This window comes from Biomphalaria glabrata, chromosome 11, assembly GCF_947242115.1.
Source record: "Biomphalaria glabrata chromosome 11, xgBioGlab47.1, whole genome shotgun sequence".
NCBI lineage: Eukaryota > Metazoa > Mollusca > Gastropoda > Planorbidae > Biomphalaria > Biomphalaria glabrata.
Window position 1 is genome coordinate 28855717 of NC_074721.1, and position 20279 is coordinate 28875995.

The 20279-nt window shown below is 36.6% G+C and overlaps 2 protein-coding genes across 5 annotated transcripts in view; one reads left to right on the forward strand and one right to left on the reverse strand.

Annotated features, from left to right (window-relative positions):
• LOC106062836 (uncharacterized) overlaps positions 1-17483 on the reverse strand; it is a 35069-nt gene extending 17586 nt beyond the window's left edge. The window contains exons 1-3 of one of the 3 annotated variants that reach the window (XM_056005042.1): positions 17273-17483; positions 9136-10135; positions 7295-7385 (exon numbers count right to left, since the gene is read on the reverse strand). In XM_056005042.1, coding sequence (XP_055861017.1) covers positions 7295-7385; positions 9136-10135; positions 17273-17308 — 1127 coding nt within the window. In that variant the 5' untranslated portion in view covers positions 17309-17483. Of the gene's footprint in view, positions 1-7294; positions 7386-9135; positions 10141-15180; positions 15328-17272 lie in introns of those variants that run through there. The other 2 variants (XM_056005044.1, XM_056005045.1) reach the window with 2 other exon arrangements.
• On the forward strand, positions 3176-6291 carry LOC106077888 (intersectin-2-like). 2 transcript variants are annotated; one of them, XM_056005046.1, is made up of 2 exons: positions 3176-3479; positions 3513-6291. In XM_056005046.1, exons 1-2 carry the CDS (start codon positions 3222-3224, stop codon positions 5346-5348), a joined length of 2094 nt encoding a protein of 697 aa, XP_055861021.1. In that variant the 5' UTR covers positions 3176-3221; the 3' UTR covers positions 5349-6291. The 2 variants fall into 2 exon arrangements, with proteins under 2 accessions (XP_055861021.1, XP_055861022.1); XM_056005047.1 differs by having other exon boundaries at positions 3546-6291.
• Positions 17484-20279: the final 2796 nt, after the last annotated feature.

Sequence of the window (20279 nt, forward strand, 5' to 3'; positions counted from 1 at the left end):
ATAAGCAGCGATGTGCCGAAACACATTTTTGACATTCATGAACAAGCGCTTGGCTTCCGAATTAAGTGGTCCCGGGTTCAAATCTCGGTGAAGATTGGAATTTTATTTTGGGGATTTTAGGGGCCCACCTGAGTCCATCCAACTGTAATTGGTATCTGACATTTGTGGGGGAAAGTAAATGCACTTGTAAGTTGTGCTGGCCACATGACACCCTCTTTAACCGTCTGTCATAGAATTAAAGGACTTATAAATTATTTGCCTTATAGATTGCCAGGTCTAAAAAGGGGATGTTACTTATTAGTTGTTTTTTTTTTTTTGTCTCCTTTTTTTTAAATTATTTTGTGTCTGTGTGCATGTGTGTAAGCTGCTAATATATATTCTATAAATTCTGTTAGGTTTTACAATTCGTTTCTGAAGCTCATTAAAAAATGAAATAAAGCGACTATTTAAACTACCACTAAAACAAAACAAAAAAAACTATGAAAACAACGACTTGAAACTTTAGAAAATCATTACAGGAGGTAGAACAATATGTATCTATGTCACGCGTTACAGCACATATAGCATCCGGACAGGCGATCGAGAATTGACATGGTTATTGGGTCACATTGTGTATTTGTAAAACAAGAAATTGTTAATGTCAAAAAAAATTCTTTCGAAGACCTTGAATCGATGTAAAAACAAACGTCATTTAAAAAACTTAATGGAAGAAATCGATGATTAAGAAGTTTTAAGTAAAGACGAAAAATGATGTCAACAATTTAGAAAAGTCTTTCAGAGATTCTCTATAAAGGGGGTGAAAGTGATTATCGGGGTCATTGTTCCAGTAGTCAGTGGTCATTAGTCTGGGAGGGATACTTAGCATCTCTACCGTGCTTTATTTATTCAACATTAGTATCATATGTCAGCAAGTTATATGATTTTTACAAGAAATTTATGTTATATATTATTTTGTTCATTGTTGGATTTCTTGTTTTATTGCATTGAGTTATAAAACATTGAACTTAAGAAGAATATATATTGATACTGTGTTATTTCGGTACATTCAATCATAGGCGTTGTTATGCCCTTCCGCGATGTCTAATGCAAATAAACCAAATGGAGGTAACACTCAACATAATCCAATAACACTGGCTGTTATGACATGATTAGGAAGTAGTTAGGAATTAGTTATTTGTTTCGGGAATAGGGTAAAGTTTTAATTAGCGACAAGTGACGTGACAGATCTTTTAAAAAGAAGAACGCTCTAAACGACGCTAGAAGGAGGACGCTTATTGTAAAGTAGTAGACTTGAGTACGACATTATTGACATCGGACGATTCCCTTTCGAGTATTAAACATATTGTTAGAACAACATATCAGCGTCGACTACCTATTTGGTTGTTTCGGCCTTTCGCCGGTGTTACTGAAGTGTTGAGTTCAGCGTTACCTACAGTCAGATCTACACTAGACAGATTGTCAAGAATCAACACCGCGCAGAGGTCTTAACAACGTGGCGACCCCTGACTCGGAGCTCACTGGCATCAACGTTCAGAAGGATAGAAGCCCTCTGTTAGGAGGAGGCAGAAGTTAACGTCATCGGCCTAGTCTGCAGCTAGACCCTGATTATACAGCCACGTCGGCGAAGGAAAGCCAGTGAGATCCTGGACTCGTAGACCTAGGAGGTAACGAAATATTGATCTAGATCTACATTTGTAATTTGTAAACGCCCATACGTTGGGGCATCGTATTGAAGCCTGTAGTTCGGTATCGAGAAGGCTACAGTTTGCTGAAGGGAAGAAAACCGTCCTGTCGAAGCCGTACTGAAGAGATATCGCCTGCCCGGCATCTTGAGAACGAACGTGAAGGTCACCTCTGCAAGGCCAAGATTGACCGTTGAGGTCACGCCAAAGAACTTGTGACGTAGGAACCATCTTACTGCCTACGGCACTTAAGTACAGTAGTGCTAATCTGATCTACGTCTCGGCTGAATCTGTGCTACACGTTAGATAGCCAGATAGCCGGTATTTTAGCACTGGACTTTGACTTTGTCGCTGTGTCAACTGTTGGACCGTTCCAGTTTCACTTTGGACAGACGACCACCTGGAACCACCGTACCTGCCTTGGAACCAGCAACCGGAACCAGACTCTACGTCACCGACGAACCGGAGCCAGACGACAGATCACCGTGAACCAGAACCAGACGCCGTACCACCGAAGAACCGGAGCCGTTGCAGACCAGTACCAAAGGACCTTGGAGAGCCGAAACGTTCGCTGTCTTTATCTCACCGCTAGGGAAGACATCGCCGTGAGCCTTGCCGCCGGGACAGACATTAGCGTAGGAAGAGTGGACCCGAGACTGACTGTGGAGTTATCGCATCGCCGCTTCTTAGACAGATAAGTCAAGTGTTATTTAACTACTTTCTCCGTAGAATAATTAGAGTCTGTAGGGAAGTGACCACTCGCTAGATTATCACTACCAGGTTAAATCGTGGTGGATTGGGGATATCCTTAAAAGTAGGTGTAATCTAGCAAGAGGTCCAGATATACGTTTAGCTGTTAATTCGTCCTGTATGTGAATGTGAATCATTTAGTTAATTTTTTTTTGTAGTAACGTCATGTATTAATTGTTTGCAATACTCCTGTCTTAAGTCTTACTGTCAGACGAAAGTCTCATTCATTAGAACTAGATCTATAGTTTGGTGTTTAACGTATTTAGGTTTAATTTCATAGTTTATTTGTATGAGTAAGTTATATACACTCCTGGCTGTGAAAGCAGGTAAGAAGTAACTAAGATCTAGCGTAATCTAGACTAGATCTGGGGAACAATCGAGGTGAAGCCTGATTGCCCATTTGTAAATTTTAGTATTTGGAAATAGACAGGTTGGTCTATTTACCGGCGACTCGTGTTGAGTAACACATAGTCGGTGGAGTGTGCGTATGTCGCACATCGTATTCAGTCGGGTCAGGGTGTAGCCTACACGCCTACAAACTGGTGCCAAGGATACTAAGTGTATCTTGGAAAGTACAGAATTTATTAGAAGTCGGAGTTGGTAGTCTAGACGCCGAGGGTAGAGTGGCGAATTTAATTTATTTGAATCAAGAGGTATTAGGTAGCCGCGGAGCGAGGTTACGCTCAAAAGGTAATTTGATTTATAGAACATAGGTAGTAGAAGCTATTAGGCCTGTGTGTAAGATAATTTAAAAAAAAAAAAATAGCGAGGTAAAGTAACAAAGGTAATATGGCAACTACTTCAGGTTACGACCTGGAAGAATTTAGAAAAAAACTAATTCATGAAGCTAAGACAGAACTAGAACTGCGCGGCAAAGAACTAACTGCCTATGTACAGCAGATGGTGGCGGCAGAAGCAGAACGCTTGGAGAGAGAGAAAGCTAGAGGCAGAGAAAAAGAAAAAGAAGAAGCAGAACGCTTGGAGAGAGAGAAAGCTAGAGGGAGAGAAAAAGAAAAAGAAGAAGCAGATCGCATAGAGCGGGAAAAGGTTAGAGAGACAGAAAAGTTGGAGAGGGAAAAGGTTAGAGAGACAGAAAAGTTGGAGAGGGAAAAGGTTAGAGAGGCAGAAAAGTTAGAGAGGGAAAAGGTTAGAGAGGCGGAACGCATCGAGAGGGAGAAAAAAGAAGAGGCGGACAGAAAAGTGAGAATTCAAGTAGAACAGATGAGGATAGAGGCTAGTGTAAGTGTGCCCACCGAAGGAAACAGCAACAATAGTGCCAACATAGAAAGCCATAGTAGCGCCGCATGGATGAAGAAGAAAATCCAACCTTTTGCGGAAGACAAGGACGACATCGGCGACTATCTGAAACGCTTTGAAATTAAACTTGCAAAGTTTAATGTTCAGGAGAAGGAGTGGTCCGAAATCTTGTTGGACTTCGTACATGGGAAAGCCCTCACGATTTGCCAAAACCATGACCACTCCATGCAAAACAGCTATCAGGTGCTAAAGAAGGAACTGCTAAACGCATACGGGCACAACGCGGCAACATTCCGAAAGAAGTATTACGAAAACACCCCATCCAGCCAAGTTGATCCACAAACAACTATCAACTCAGAGAAAGACTTCTTCACTAAATGGCTCGGATTCCAGAATGTAGAGAACACCTACGAGGGGTTAAGGAATTTTATCTTGATTGATAACTTTATCAATAAGTGCGACCCTCAGCTGCAGTCTTTTGTAAAAGAAAGAAACCCTAAGGTAATTGAAGACTTGGTAGAAATTATTAGGATCTTTAAGAATGCTTACCCAAACAACCCACTTTCAGTTAGCGACCACAAAAAAGTTATTGACCTGGTAAATTATGTAAAGAGAAATGATGTTAGTGATAGGGATTATGGTAGGAGAAATGATAGGTCCAGGGAACGTGGGAACAATGGTCGGGACAGGTATGAAGGCTTAAATGATAGACCTTGGGAAAATGAAAACAATGGCAGGGAAAGTTATGATAGGAGAATAGATAGACCTAAAGCGGGTGATAGAAACTTTAGGGACGTTACATGTTTTAACTGTCAGGAAAAGGGACACATGGCATACCAGTGTAAGAAACATAGAGGGAATGGAGCTGGCAATGGGAATACACAGGATAATAGTGGCACTAGGGGTAGGAGAGGTAATCAAGGAAACCGTAGACAAGTGAGGGATAATCGACCACCGGATAGGGTTAATTTTGTAAGGAGCATCCAAGACAGGGATCGTGATAGTGGACATAGTGAACCAGATGAAGAAATTAATTACGTTGATTGTGGGGAAGATAGATTTAAACTATATCCAGGCATGATAAATAATAAACAGGTAAATGTGATCCGGGACACAGCTAGCAGTACACTCGCGGTTCGAGGGGGATTAGTGAAATCTAAGGATTATTTAGGCTATACCAAATCAGTCAGGTTGGCAGACGGCGCAGTTAAGAGATTCGAAGCGTGCAAAGTGTTCCTTCGATCTCCATTATACACAGGGTATTGCGAAGGTGTAGCCATGCCAAGGTTATCTAGAGATGTTTTACTTGGAAATGTAACAGGTGTCAAAGCCGCTTCGGACAAGCAGGTTAGAAGTTGGAGAAGCAGGTATAACAACATGAGGCGAAATAAACCTAGTAATGACAGAATTTGTTTTAACTGCCATAAACATGGGCACATCGCTAAAGACTGTTGGAGTAGGGCAGAACAGTCTGAGCAGAAGATTGCGAGTTCGGATAGGAGGCGCAGGTCTGTATCCGATAGTGATGATAGAAGAGATGACTATGGTAGCGGTAATCGCAAGTCATACAGAGGTAGAAGGCCACAAGCGGGCTATAGTGGTGTAAGAAGAGATGTTAACTCCAGTTGGAGAGAACAAATGTATGAGTCGTGTAGATAGCCTGTGAAACATAGCACTATGAGACCGTAGTGTGTAAATAAGTTGGATTTTATTTAAATTGTTTATTCTAAATTAATTGACCTAACTAGTAGTTATAACTAGACGGGTATTAAGTTGTGTTAAGGTATCTTTGAATATGATACCTATGTTATAATGTATATGCGATTGCGTTATTATTAGATTAGCTTATGTTGGTTATCGATTTCGGGTAGTATGTATGGATTGTATGTATGTTGGTATGAATAAAAGGGGCATTTATAAGGCGACGATGTAGTTACATCAAGGAAAAGTAAGTTTTATAATTTATTCTTTGTATTTGATCATGATCATACATCAGTCAAGAGTTAGGTCGTGTGGGGACAAGTAAGTGGAGAGAGGAAGTAAAATACAATTGTAGATGCCCGAAAGAACGTTAGGTGTATAGTGGGAGAACGAGCATTGATAAATGTCAATTTGTCATATTAGGTAAATTGTCTGTCCTGACGTGTGAGGGAAATCGGTGTAACCTCTGGAACGTGATGTGATGAAGTATAGATAGACACACCTATAGTGTCAGCGCAAACGAACTATGTCTGCGGTCACCTATGGCACATCACATTGGACAGTATCAGTTAGTGACACTTGAGGGAAATAGGTGTTCAGAGGAACTTGATTGTGGACACAGAAAGAGAAGTTGAAATCGCAATCAAGACTCAAGTTGTGTTGTCTTTTATGTTTCCCTACATTTTGGCCCTTGCACATTGTAAGACTAAGACAGTAGATTTAAAAAATTGACAGGCAATTTTTTTTAGCGGGAGGGGGAGGAGTTGTTATGACATGATTAGGAAGTAGTTAGGAATTAGTTATTTGTTTCGGGAATAGGGTAAAGTTTTAATTAGCGACAAGTGACGTGACAGATCTTTTAAAAAGAAGAACGCTCTAAACGACGCTATAAGGAGGACGCTTATTGTAAAGTAGTAGACTTGAGTACGACATTATTGACATCGGACGATTCCCTTTCGAGTATTAAACATATTGTTAGAACAACATATCAGCGTCGACTACCTATTTGGTTGTTTCGGCCTTTCGCCGGTGTTACTGAAGTGTTGAGTTCAGCGTTACCTACAGTCAGATCTACACTAGACAGATTGTCAAGAATCAACACCGCGCAGAGGTCTTAACAGGCAAAAAGCCGAACAATCAATGGAAGTTAGTCGATGCTGATACTGAATGTAGAACAAGTTTAATAGCAATGAAGGGAACCATCAAATGTCGGCTAACTCTATACTTTCATTAAATGCTATTCATCTCTACGTTGTCCTGGAAGTAGTCTGTTTACGTCGACTTGATATTTCGTTCGATCTCAAAACCTATTCCTTGTTTTTACTAGTCACGTGATTGTCACTAAGTCAAAACTTCCCCTATGTCCGAAACAAATTATTAATTCCTCATCGTGCCCTAACGGTGTAAAGGTAACTCCATACCTCCATATATCACGTAATTTGAGAGACATTTCAACTCTCCAAAATTACGCCATGACCATCAATTTTTGGTGTCAGAGGATGATGAAAAAGTAACAAAAAAAAAATTTTTTAAACAATTTGTCCTTTACACAACACAGCAATTATTCTGCCGTTACTAACAAATTAATTTCTTTATTTAAATAAACGGAATACTTCTTACCCCGACACTTTTCTCTCCCTTAGCATCATCTGCCCTTTAGACCGCCTGGTTTGAAAGGGGAGCCATCCTTTTTACTTTACAGTCTTATCAGGCGAAAAGCAAATCGAGTCGAGGATTCGAATAAGTTTTCAACTCTTTCTCTCCTAACTGACGATACCAACTTTTTTTCCACCAGAATGTGGTTAATAATTACGGAGAGAAAGAGTTAATCCTACTTAGCCAGACATCCAACTGAATGATGAGACTAAAACGGAATCAGGGACAACAATATTAATATCACTTACTTTGCCGTTCCGCGAACAGAACAATATTGAGAGCTAATTGCATAGTTATGCAAAATGAAACAGATCAATGGTTGATCAATCTTTGGATGATCTGAAATATTATTTAAAAAGTTAATCAGATCAAGTTTAGTTTATTTATATAAAGGTATTGAATATTGGCTTTCCAAACACTTAGGATATAAAATTTTTCATTTAGTAGGCTGTATGAGATTTGTGGGACAGATCCTTAGATAAGAAGGAACAAGTTAACTAATGTCTACCATAACATAAAAGCCGAAAAGAGGAACGTCAAAACATAGCTGTCCACAACATTTCTTTTTCGGAAGACTCAAATCCGTGAGCACCTTCAATCAAGTCCGGTATAGTATCCCTAGGCCTAATACCATTCAACGGTCAGGCGTGGACCGGGAGCTCTTCACCCCAAGTCTGGAGGTTCCTGAATGGCAACGTCCATTACTACTATTGGGTCGTGTTATAGACGTGGCACAATGTCCTCCATTCCTGAAACCCTCTCGCTACAACCAGCAGAATGCCGCGCTAACCACTTGGAATTTCTTCATATTCATATTCGTTAACGCCACAAAGCCAAAGCCCCCACCCCACCTGAGGGGAACAGCGTGACTGACTTGTTGGACCGAGTTATCAGTCCTGTGTTCCATCCTCACTTCAAAGTATCACAAATTTGTTAAGATTTAAGATCATTCATTTTGTTATGAGACAATAAACCTTGGTTTACATTCTAATAATATAAGGAAGAAATCTCGAAAACCATTGATATTTTTTTATACTTTTATCTGGCTTCTGTAAATTTTGTAACACCAAACTACGAATCATACATCAAATAAGAGATTTTTATAATGAAGGTAATCATAGTAGTCTACTGTTTGTTTACATTTTAATTTGGAATATCCGTTTTAATAAATATCTCTTTAAGCTAGAAAACATATTAAGAGAGAAAAAAATACATATGTATAGAAGGATATATGAATGAGATCACGGATCAAAGAAATGCCAACTAAAACTGCAAACAATAAGGTTGAAAATGATTGCCTGGTCGTACGGCTTGCGCGCTGGACTGTCGTTCGAACCTATCGATGGTCCCGGGTTCAAACCCTGCCACCTCCCATCCCCCGTCGTCCTGAGGGAGGTTTGGACACGGAAGTTAAATAATCTTCAACTCTGAAGGAACATCCGAAACATGTTAAACATTATACAAATATTTGCAAAATGATTGTGACATAATCAAAATAAAGACTACCAAGAACGCAATATTGAAAGATTTCTTTTGCCGCCTTTTAGTATTTAAAAAAAAATACATATTGCTGAAAGCGGACGAGCTTTACACATTTGACTTAGTGGAGCGTGAATTCTTTTTGAAACTTCACGATTTCATAGTCTTCCATATTCTGTAAACCGAACACATAGGAAAGTAATAACGGTAGAACTTAGTCTAAGTATAGCAGAGAAATGTACTTGTAAGATTCACACTTTAACACTCTTTCTGAGATGTATGTTCTCTAGGTGACCACTTTGAGATTGTTGCCATGTAAAATCCTTACTTAGCCGTGAGACTCTAAAACACTTATTATTATATTTTAATCAAATTTTGTATATTTTATAATATTGATTTCCTTAAATGACAAACCACGTCCTGGGCTGTGTGTTCGAAAGTTGGACAAAGAACTTAGCTAGAACAAATAAGATCAAAATATAATTGTTGAAATAGATTTTGTAATAAAAACAAAATGTTACGCCCCTGTTCATTTACTTTCCTTCATTATTTTTTTTATTTTTATGTATAGTGATATATGTGTTTATATGCAAATACTTCATTACGTTACCTTGTATTAGGTTGTCAAAGATGTTGACGACCTCCTGTCTGTTGAGGTTAGCCTTGCTCAGGAACACCATGCCGTTTTCCGCGTTTATTATTTCTTGCCTAGACATTCCCGATGGGAGAATGTTCCTGTACACAACCCGCACGATGTCTTCCGGTGTCTGAAAGTCCAACTGACAATCGGCAGTTTTTCCTCGACCGTTAGCTGCCAGGATTATATCTGTGTACAACCTTTTCCTGTCACTTTCTGCCAAAGACTTGGAGCTGGATGCTGGATCTTTGACAAAAAATGTCTGGGCGATGTTGGCGGCGTTCATTGCCAAGTTGTTCTTCGCGTCGTATATCACCTCCAAAGCAAGCTCAAGGTCTGATGACGTAAGGTTGTCGTTAAGCAATGTGCTTAGCTCACTGATTCGCTGCTTACTATATCCAATAATCAGGTTGTTTCTTAGGGATTTAAAAACGTACGCCACTGTTGTTACTTTGGAAGTCTTTACGGAAATAAGTCGATTTCCAAATCTTTTAAACTCTTTGTGCCTCAATTTACTAGATTCATCTTCGTCATACGAAGAGGAAAATTGATTTGGTGGTGGATAAGCTGAAGGTAATGGCTGATCTGTCTGAGAGTTTAACCACTGAGACAAGTGAACCAGCTGTTGGCCTGAAGCCAAAGTATCGTAAGTTATCTGCAAGTAGGTCGGTGAGGGAACTTGGAAAGGCTGGCTAAGAATGCCGCAAAGATAGGAGCTGTAGATGCCTATAGGTATGGCGTTGGCATAGCTGAAATACAGGGTGGGATGAATGACAGGGCGCGGGGGAGGCGGAAGTGGCGATGGAGTCATGGGTGCAACAAGGAGCTGGGAAACAATTGGAGGATGGTATTGAATGTATTTCCCAAACAAGATCTGGAGAAGTAAATAGTTTGTATTGACTGGATCTGCACTACAATTGAGTGTCGAGAATACAGCCAACCACGTGACCAGAAGGCAGGCTTTCATCATTCTCTGTTCTTAAAAAAAAAAGCCAATTATTAACGAACACGACCAACTATAAAACAGATATAAGCTAAAAAAAATATTGTAAAAAAAATTTTTGATACTGGATGTTTTGACACAGCCTTTTTGGAGTAGTCTGTTTTGGCTCGAGCCATGTTAGCGCGTGCCACTAGGGTGCTAAATGGACTGACGTAAATTTTAAAAACAAAAGCACAGAAACATTTTAATAATGGTGTCTTAACCATTTATATATGTCTATGTTCTTAATAATAATTGCACAACAAAATTTTCATCTCAAATCTAATGGAAAAAAAATAATTATTGTTATAGTAATTGTTGTCTAAGAATACCTTAGAACACAAATACATGTATGTTTCAAAAATTAAAATATTTTAATTAAGAGATGTTGTTTCATCTTTAACACCCCTCTCGACCCCACTTTGAAAGCTTACAGCGCTCCTCCAAACCACCAGCTGGCTAACTGCGGGGGGGGCGGGGTGGCGGCGCAAAAACTGTGTTTTTTTTTTTATCAGGTGTGGCGCCACTGGTACAAGTTTGAGAAAAAAAATGACACAATGGGGAACACATTACTTACAGTACACACAAACAATGGGGAACACATTACTTACAGTACACACAAACAATGGGGAACACATTACTTACAGTACACACAAACAATGGGGAACACATTACTTACAGTACACACAAACAATGGGGAACACATTACTTACAGTACACACAAACAATGGGGAACAAATTACTTACAGTACACACAAACAATGGGGAACACATTACTTACAGTACACACAAACAATGGGGAACACATTACTTACAGTACACACAAACAAATGGGGAACACATTACTTACAGTACACACAAACAATGGGGAACACATTACTTACAGTACACACAAACAAATGGGGAACACATTACTTACAGTACACACAAACAATGGGGAACACATTACTTACAGTACACACAAACAATGGGGAACACATTACTTACAGTACACACAAACAATGGGGAACACATTACTTACAGTACACACAAACAAATGGGGAGAACGAGTTGTAAAGACGAATTCACATGGTCGAGAGGCTAAGTACGCTTGAACTTGGCTTGGCTTGGCTACCTAGAAGGGGGCTCGAGGTACGACACCCGACTCGGGCAGAGTTGCGTTTACTGAGCTATAGGCAGGAAAGTAGCGCTATATAAAAGCTATAATAATAATAATAATCCCACATATTTGACAGCCAAATAGAACAGGAACGGGTGCGGTGATATTCTGGTCAGATGAGTGCAATGGGACTAGTCTCTTCTTTCCATGACGTTTGTCCTCTTTACGACCTTCAATGTAGGAACAAGATCAAATCTTCCTTGTTCTGTTAAATCTCATTTCATCTTTGCAAAGGCTGAAAGAGGAGGATTAGACATGGAGGAAGATGCAAGTAAGTCAGGCAGCGTAAAATATGTTCCCAGAGATTGGGGTTTACATCAAAGGTCAATGTAGTAAAGAACGTGGTACAACTTATCAATGTAAGGGAGAAGATATATATATATATCGAAAGAAATCAATGTAAGGGAGAAGATATATATATATATCGAAAGAAATCAATGTAAGGGAGAAGATATATATATATATCGAAAGAAATCAATGTAAGGGAGAAGATATATATATATATCGAAAGAAATCAATGTAAGGGAGAAGATATATATATATATCGAAAGAAATCAATGTAAGGGAGAAGATATATATATATATCGAAAGAAATCAATGTAAGGGAGAAGATATATATATATATCGAAAGAAATCAATGTAAGGGAGAAGATATATATATATATCGAAAGAAATCAATGTAAGGGAGAAGATATATATATATATCGAAAGAAATCAATGTAAGGGAGAAGATATATATATATATCGAAAGAAATCAATGTAAGGGAGAAGATATATATATATATCGAAAGAAATCAATGTAAGGGAGAAGATATATATATATATCGAAAGAAATCAATGTAAGGGAGAAGATATATATATATATCGAAAGAAATCAATGTAAGGGAGAAGATATATATATATATCGAAAGAAATCAATGTAAGGGAGAAGATATATATATATATCGAAAGAAATCAATGTAAGGGAGAAGATATATATATATATCGAAAGAAATCAATGTAAGGGAGAAGATATATATATATATCGAAAGAAATCAATGTAAGGGAGAAGATATATATATATATCGAAAGAAATCAATGTAAGGGAGAAGATATATATATATATCGAAAGAAATCAATGTAAGGGAGAAGATATATATATATATCGAAAGAAATCAATGTAAGGGAGAAGATATATATATATATCGAAAGAAATCAATGTAAGGGAGAAGATATATATATATATCGAAAGAAATCAATGTAAGGGAGAAGATATATATATATATCGAAAGAAATCAATGTAAGGGAGAAGATATATATATATATCGAAAGAAATCAATGTAAGGGAGAAGATATATATATATATCGAAAGAAATCAATGTAAGGGAGAAGATATATATATATATCGAAAGAAATCAATGTAAGGGAGAAGATATATATATATATCGAAAGAAATCAATGTAAGGGAGAAGATATATATATATATCGAAAGAAATCAATGTAAGGGAGAAGATATATATATATATCGAAAGAAATCAATGTAAGGGAGAAGATATATATATATATCGAAAGAAATCAATGTAAGGGAGAAGATATATATATATATCGAAAGAAATCAATGTAAGGGAGAAGATATATATATATATCGAAAGAAATCAATGTAAGGGAGAAGATATATATATATATCGAAAGAAATCAATGTAAGGGAGAAGATATATATATATATCGAAAGAAATCAATGTAAGGGAGAAGATATATATATATATCGAAAGAAATCAATGTAAGGGAGAAGATATATATATATATCGAAAGAAATCAATGTAAGGGAGAAGATATATATATATATCGAAAGAAATCAATGTAAGGGAGAAGATATATATATATATATCGAAAGAAATCAATGTAAGGGAGAATATATATATATATATCGAAAGAAATCAATGTAATGAATATATTTAACGCTTAAATCATTTGGGTGGAGTTTTTGTTCACAAACTTGCTGATTTTATTTTTTAAAATGTGTGTGTGTGTGTGAGGCAAACTGTTTCTTAAGAGGAAACTATTACAAGTTATTTTTATCTTATGTCGGCCACAGATGACATATCAAGGGGACACAAATAATCCTTAGAAATAGACATTTAGATCAAAGACATAGATTATGTTTGAGCCTCCACCATTTCACCGCGTGCCTGAGTTTCTACAATGTCCGTAACCGTTTCACAGGATTACATTTTATTCAAACTGCCATCATATCAAGTTAACTAGGTCATATCAAACTAGGTTAGAAACTAGGGCAAATTGGGACCCGAGGGCATTTTTTGAGCCCTTCGTATTTTTAGTTTAAATTTCAGACAGATGTATGTACTAGATAGGATCTTAGTGTATTCTATCTATAACCCAATAAAATTGATTATGGTATATTTATAAATAATTATAATCTTGTATTTAAAATTAATGTTTATTTTTTTTTAGCAACGAGTTGTTTGTTGTTGTTGTTTTTGTTTTGTTTTTTTGTGAAGTAGAAGAAAAAGTCAGATATCTGTATTTCGCTCTCTTATTAAAAGCAAACTTTTTTTTTCATGAGTTATAAAATCAAACTTTTTTTTTTCATGAGTTATAAAAGCAAACTTTTTTCAATGAGTTATAAAATCAACTTTTTTTCAATGAGTTATAAAAGCAAACTTTTTTCATGAGTTATAAAAGCAAACTTTTTTCAATGAGTTATGAAAGCAAACTTTTTTCTTGTTTTGTCCTTCACCTTTATCCTTTCCCATATCCTGTAGTCTGTTGGACCATTAGGGCACCAAACAAGATTTGTTGACTGTCTTTCTCCATTCCTAAAGCCTCTTCCCACCTGGTGTCCACTGCTCTGAGTTCCTTTATGAAAGTGTGGCGACAATTTTCGCTCTTTCCTCGTAATGGTCTCAATGTCATTCTGTCCGAGAACATGTCCCACAAACCTAATGACACGCTCGGTCAAGCCCTTTATTGACTGCGCGAGTCCCAGGCATAGGATTTCTTTGTGCTACGTTAGATTAGGATTTTATTAATATTTCATAGGCTTCAGTTTTAAACGATTCTAGACAAAAAAATTGTCTATGTAATAATAATAATAATAATCTTTATTATCCTAAGGAAATTTATCTTACAATTTGTGCATCCCACCAAACAAAACAATAGAAAACCTAAATATACATTTACATCAGACTCACTCCTAATTTACATGTGAAACGTTTATATCAGATTGTTGAATTTTATTTTATTATTCGATTGCCAGGGGGACAACAGAGTTTTTGTTTCTGTTTGTCTTTGCTATCGGTGTCTTATATCGCTTTTGTAAAATATCTAGGTACAACCATCAACAACAAACTGAAATGGAGTGAACACTGTCAAAACCTTTATCTAAAATCAAAAGACTAATCTAGAGATACAGGCTATTAGAGTCATAGACTAATAATTTTGGAGTCTTAGATTGATTTAGTGGTCAGTTTACCATATTAGGAAGTATAGGCTTTAATATTTTTAATTACTTCAATGATTACATAAGTAAATTTTGTTATTTACCCTTTATGTGCATTAGGTGTATTGAGACTCGCGAATGTCATTAACTGATATACGGTAATTATATGATAATTTTATAATAAATGTTCGCCCTTTATCTTTAACTGACCTTAATCATGACAAAATTGGAGTTTACTTTTAAACTTAATTTATTATTAAATCTAAATTATTACAAGTGATGAAATAATTGACAGAAGTAAGTAGAAGTAAAATAAAATATCCAAAATAAACTCGACATTAACATTGACTTATGTTACAAATTATGAGGCTGGGACACAACTTTAAAAATAAGCTTGTATGAAATTAAAAAAAAAAATATGAAGAAAAAAATACTTACAAATGTTTGTTTTTTTATACACATGAGAAAGAAAAAATACTAAATGTAGTCCTAACGTTAAAAGTAGGCTTCATTTATACACACAACTATTAGCCCAATACCACAAACCTGTGGAGGGTGAACCAGTTCACGCTGATTGGACACATTAAAGTGAAAACTGCAGGGAGAAGTTTAGGGAAGTGGTTGCTGCTAGTCAATCATTGGCCAGGAAGTGAACCCAACTATGTCCAGTCGTCGTAGTTTAGTCACGTGGTCATTTGCGTCATTGAAATGCAGAATTTGCGTTTAACAAAACTGAATACTTTACTGAGATGTACACGATTATATGAAAAGGGGGAAATAATTTATCTTAGCAATAACAAGGATTAACACAATCGCTCATTCAAAAACTAGTGACTCATCTGAGCGCATTCATTGTCTTCCGAGACACAAAGACTGATATAAAGCATATATACATATACATATACATATATATATACATATATATATATGACGTCGCCCAGGTTAGTTGTACATCTCTTTGTTTTACTTATTTTAGTGCTATCTAAGTTGTTATAAAACCAATTTTGGATTAAACGGAAGCATATTTGAAATTATTTTCTGCATATTAGCATATTATGCCGTATCACCTTTACACAAATAGCCACTGTCCATACGGCATCGAGTCTTATTTTAACCGCTACTGCATCTCTGTAGTCTAAGCTGTATTGCCTTTCGCACCTCTACTATCATCTCTGCTAGACGGACGGCTGTAGAACACGTGAGGGTCAAACCATATTTCCACGCCTCTGATATGTGTGGTTAGAGGCGTAGTGGCTGGGCGGCAAAGCGCTTGGCTTCCGAACCGGGGTCGAATCCTGGTGGAGACTGGGATTTTGAATTTCGGGACTTGTGGGGCTTTTGAGTCCTTCAAGCTCTAATGGGAACCTGACATTGTTTGAAGAAAGTAAAGGTGGTTGGTCTTTGTGCAGGCCACATGGCACCCTAGTTAACCGTTTGCCACAAAAGCAGATGACCTTTATATTATCTGCCCTATAGATCGCAAGGTCTGAAAGGGGAACTTTACTTTTTACTATATGTGTGGTTATAGTTCTCTGAGCTTGCTCCGTTCTTGAAATATTTCTAGAACTTTCTCCCTATCTGCACATTTGTTTTCTAAGCACCGAACAGAGTCAGAGAGAACGGAGTGACTATTAGTAGTAAAACCTGATTGGGATTCTTCATTTTAATTTTCTTTACAAGGCGAAAATATTTAATGACCAGTTATTCAAATGTATTTCTCCAGATATCTCCCTCAGCAAAACCTTTTTGATAACTGCAAATTATCATCACTAGATCTTGTCAGCATTTGCTCTTTTTCGCATGGAATAAAAGTTATAGGGGAAGATTTTTCTGTTTAATTTTATTAAAAAAAAAACAAGTGGGCCTATTGTGTGAATTTGTGTACCTAGCTTATACAAACTGAACTAGATAGCTGAATGTAAGTTTACATTCTATAGGTTACCGTCCTTGTTAGACTTTCATAAAATAGAACACTAATTATTTCACAGCCTTGTAGACCAACTTTTACAAAGCCTACAGTTACTCAGTCCATTAGTCCGTCTGTTGTATGTTATTTCTCCCACTTCCTACTCTCGGATCAAGTTGAAACACTGCAGAATTATTCAATGTCAATGACGATTCAGGAATTAATGAAAATAAAATTAACCAATCAATTCAATCAATTAGTCCTAATCTTTATATAGAATTCTCTTCGTGGCCCCACCATGCGAGACAACACGATGAAAAAGTCAAGGAAAGATAACTCTTTTATTTCTGCTAGTCGGACTAGAGTTCCCCCACGTAACTTTCGTGGTGACAGAGAGCGAAACTCAGAAAAAAAAAAGAAGGGGGGGCGGGCTCGTTAACTATATTTATCGAAAATAAAATAGGCTAAAGGGAGATTAGTCTTGTGTATAGAGTTATGTCGTTTACTTACTTGTTTTGATCATTAAAAAAACACAAGATATTTCACAATCGTTGTTCAAACTGTAATGGACACGCTACTCCAAGGGACAGACACATGCAATGTGTAAAGCAGACGTAGACTTACCCGAGTCGGCATGAACAGAGACATGTACAATGACATTAAATATCAGATTTTCTGATCGGTTGAAACCGATAAATCAAACACCAAATATGGCGCATCGTCTTAATTATTTTCTTATGACACAGTCCTTTAAAAGCATTCCGACACAAACATAGAAAAATCACACATTGCTCACTTATTGTTCACACATTGCTCACTTATTGTGGATTACATTAAAGTTCACCAGGATTTTATTATTTACATGAAAGCTGTGTAACATATTTTCATTCTATTAAATTCAAATTGAACGCACTTGTAATGTTTTGAGCCTACCTGCATGTAGAAACACGTTATGTATACCAACGCGTGCATGCGTTCAGCTTTCTATGCTTCATTAAACTTTCCTTCTAAGGACAGACACGAGTGGTTGTCTTGCTGCTCACATACAATGTCATGTCATTAGCTGCTATAATTCATTGGGAATGTTCTCTCTCTCAAGAATAAAATTAGTATTATAATAAGGTTTCCAGTAAGCCTTGAACAAAGTAGCCATTATACTTCATTCATCTTTGTACACAACACCACGATATGTTTTGGAGTAAATTATTTCGACCACACTTACAGGTGGCTCAGGATGAAAGCTCAGAGTTCTGTTCCGTGCTTCACTTTGATATGGATCGTCTATTCCACATTTCGTGCTACTTGTCATATCTAATGATCCTATTTATTTTTCTGTCCTATCTATTTATTGGAAGAATTTTATAAGGGAATCGCTTCAAATGTCTTTTATCAATCTAAGTACTCAATAAAAGGTATGTAATCTATCTTCTTATCTTATATGTTACTGACGTTACTTCGAAAAAGATGATAATTACGTCCGACGCATTTCAAGTGTCAATTTAATCATGCATGTTAATGAATGACTTTAACTCTGCTAAGTTGTTGGTTTTCGTGGCTGATTCAGGCAACCCATTCCATTATAATGGAATCTATGACAACACCGTTGTCATTATCTGATTATGACTTTTTGTCATTAGCTATTATTTTGTTATAATATACTCTAGATCAGTGTTTCCACATTTGTTTTCCTTAACGGAACACTTTGCACATTCTGAGTATTTAGTGGAACACTTTGCACATTTGATTAGAGAGATTAATTACGTGGTGGCCTACTAATTAATTATTCCAGTAGTTCTCGGAACACCTATTTAAGCCTCTCGAAGCACTAAGTTTCCGAGGAACACAGTTTGGGAAACACTGCTCTAGATGTTACATTGTAATACAGTAAAGACAATACTGTCCCAGTCTCAGTTGACATTGCCTGATTTAATGTTCACCTCATGGTAAGACGTTGAAAGGACTCGTGAATTCCTGATGTAGAAAACAGGAAGTAGGAAGTAGAATCAGTTCAGTCAGTTCAGTCAGAGAGAGTTAAAAATTATCCTCTGAACGAGGCAGTCATGTATTATCTTAGTAGCGACTTAGAGAGTGGAGTTGTAACTCTGAGTTAAGAAGTATCTTTTGGGCAGTTGCAGTCAGTGAACACTACGTATATTCCTATAAGTTTTTCTGTACACTGGATATTTATTATTGATGTATCATTGTTACCCGCTGTGATGCGGACGTTACTTGTGGTTTATTCTGTAACTAATCATCTTGGATATTTAATACAGCTGTTATGCGGATGCAATAATGTGTCATATCGGAAGTCTTGATGTAACTGCCAATAACGGTGCAGTATTGTTATTATTGTCATTAAAAAAAAACATATATTTGTCTGTCAAAGAGATCTTGAGTCAATCTGTAATGTCTGTGTCTGTCACGTGTCAGTGTGACTCCAGGAAGCACGAACCCAGCAGTCGTGACACACTAATAGTAACCAGCCTCATGTGTAATATTATAATACTACGTCAACGCATAATAGAACCTTTACAAATACGAACTAATTTGATGTCTGTCAACCAATCTAGATAGAATATCTAATATATCAAGCAGAATGTTTGGCGTATGTAGGCCTATGTATGTATGTCCCCGTATAGAAATCAAAACCGCTTGACCAATCTTGATAAAACTTGGCAGAAATGTTCCTTGGGTACCAACTTAGACCGTAGTGTATGTATTGTAGCCATAAAACAAACTTAAGACCCTCAAAAAAAAAAAGGACCAACTCTATTACAGCTATAGTATTTTATGGATCTAGGCCATGTATACAATGTTGACATGAGAAAAGATCGAAAGGATTTAGATCTAGATATAATTTTAAGAAATACACTTTGCGCAGATAGTTTTTTTACTTTGACACATGAAAATACAAAAGAAGGTCCATTGATTTCATTATATAATAAAATTAACCTTCAAGTTTGTGTTTCAAAACCATTTTTTACATATATATTTTTTACATAAATATAGTTCCTTATATCTGTGACTACAGATTTCCTGACGAACATTCTTTCATTAAACAATACCGTAATGTTACACATCTTTCCATTCCTAGATCTAAAACTCTAAGATGATATAAATTCTCTTCGCACAGATAGTTTTATACTTTAATACATGAACATACTAATTATAGTCTATTCATTTCATATTTTGACCAAATTAACATTCAAATTTGGTTTTCTAAAGCATTTTTAATACATTCGTTTACGAAAGCTGCGAAGCCGTGTTGAGATAGGCCTATATTCATTCATGAATCGCGTACTAAAAATTATTTCGTTTAATTGTTTACTTTATAATCCCATTCATTTAACCAATCGGGTAAACCCGTTTTGTTTGTAATAGATATGTATGTATCGGCTTCGGGTAAACCCATTTTCGCAAAACTAATTTTATTTTTGTAGCGCAAGAGAAAAAACTTGAAAGGATCATTAGCTAAGTTTAACATACATCTAAATCCAATCCACTAGATTAGTAAACACAAACTTAGACCCGCAGGTTGCGGGTAATGCCAGGCTAGTAATTGATAAATGTCAGAGTTTGTCCTGTTTCTGATTAGATCATGTTTAGATGAACGTTTTGTTTTACGTGCATA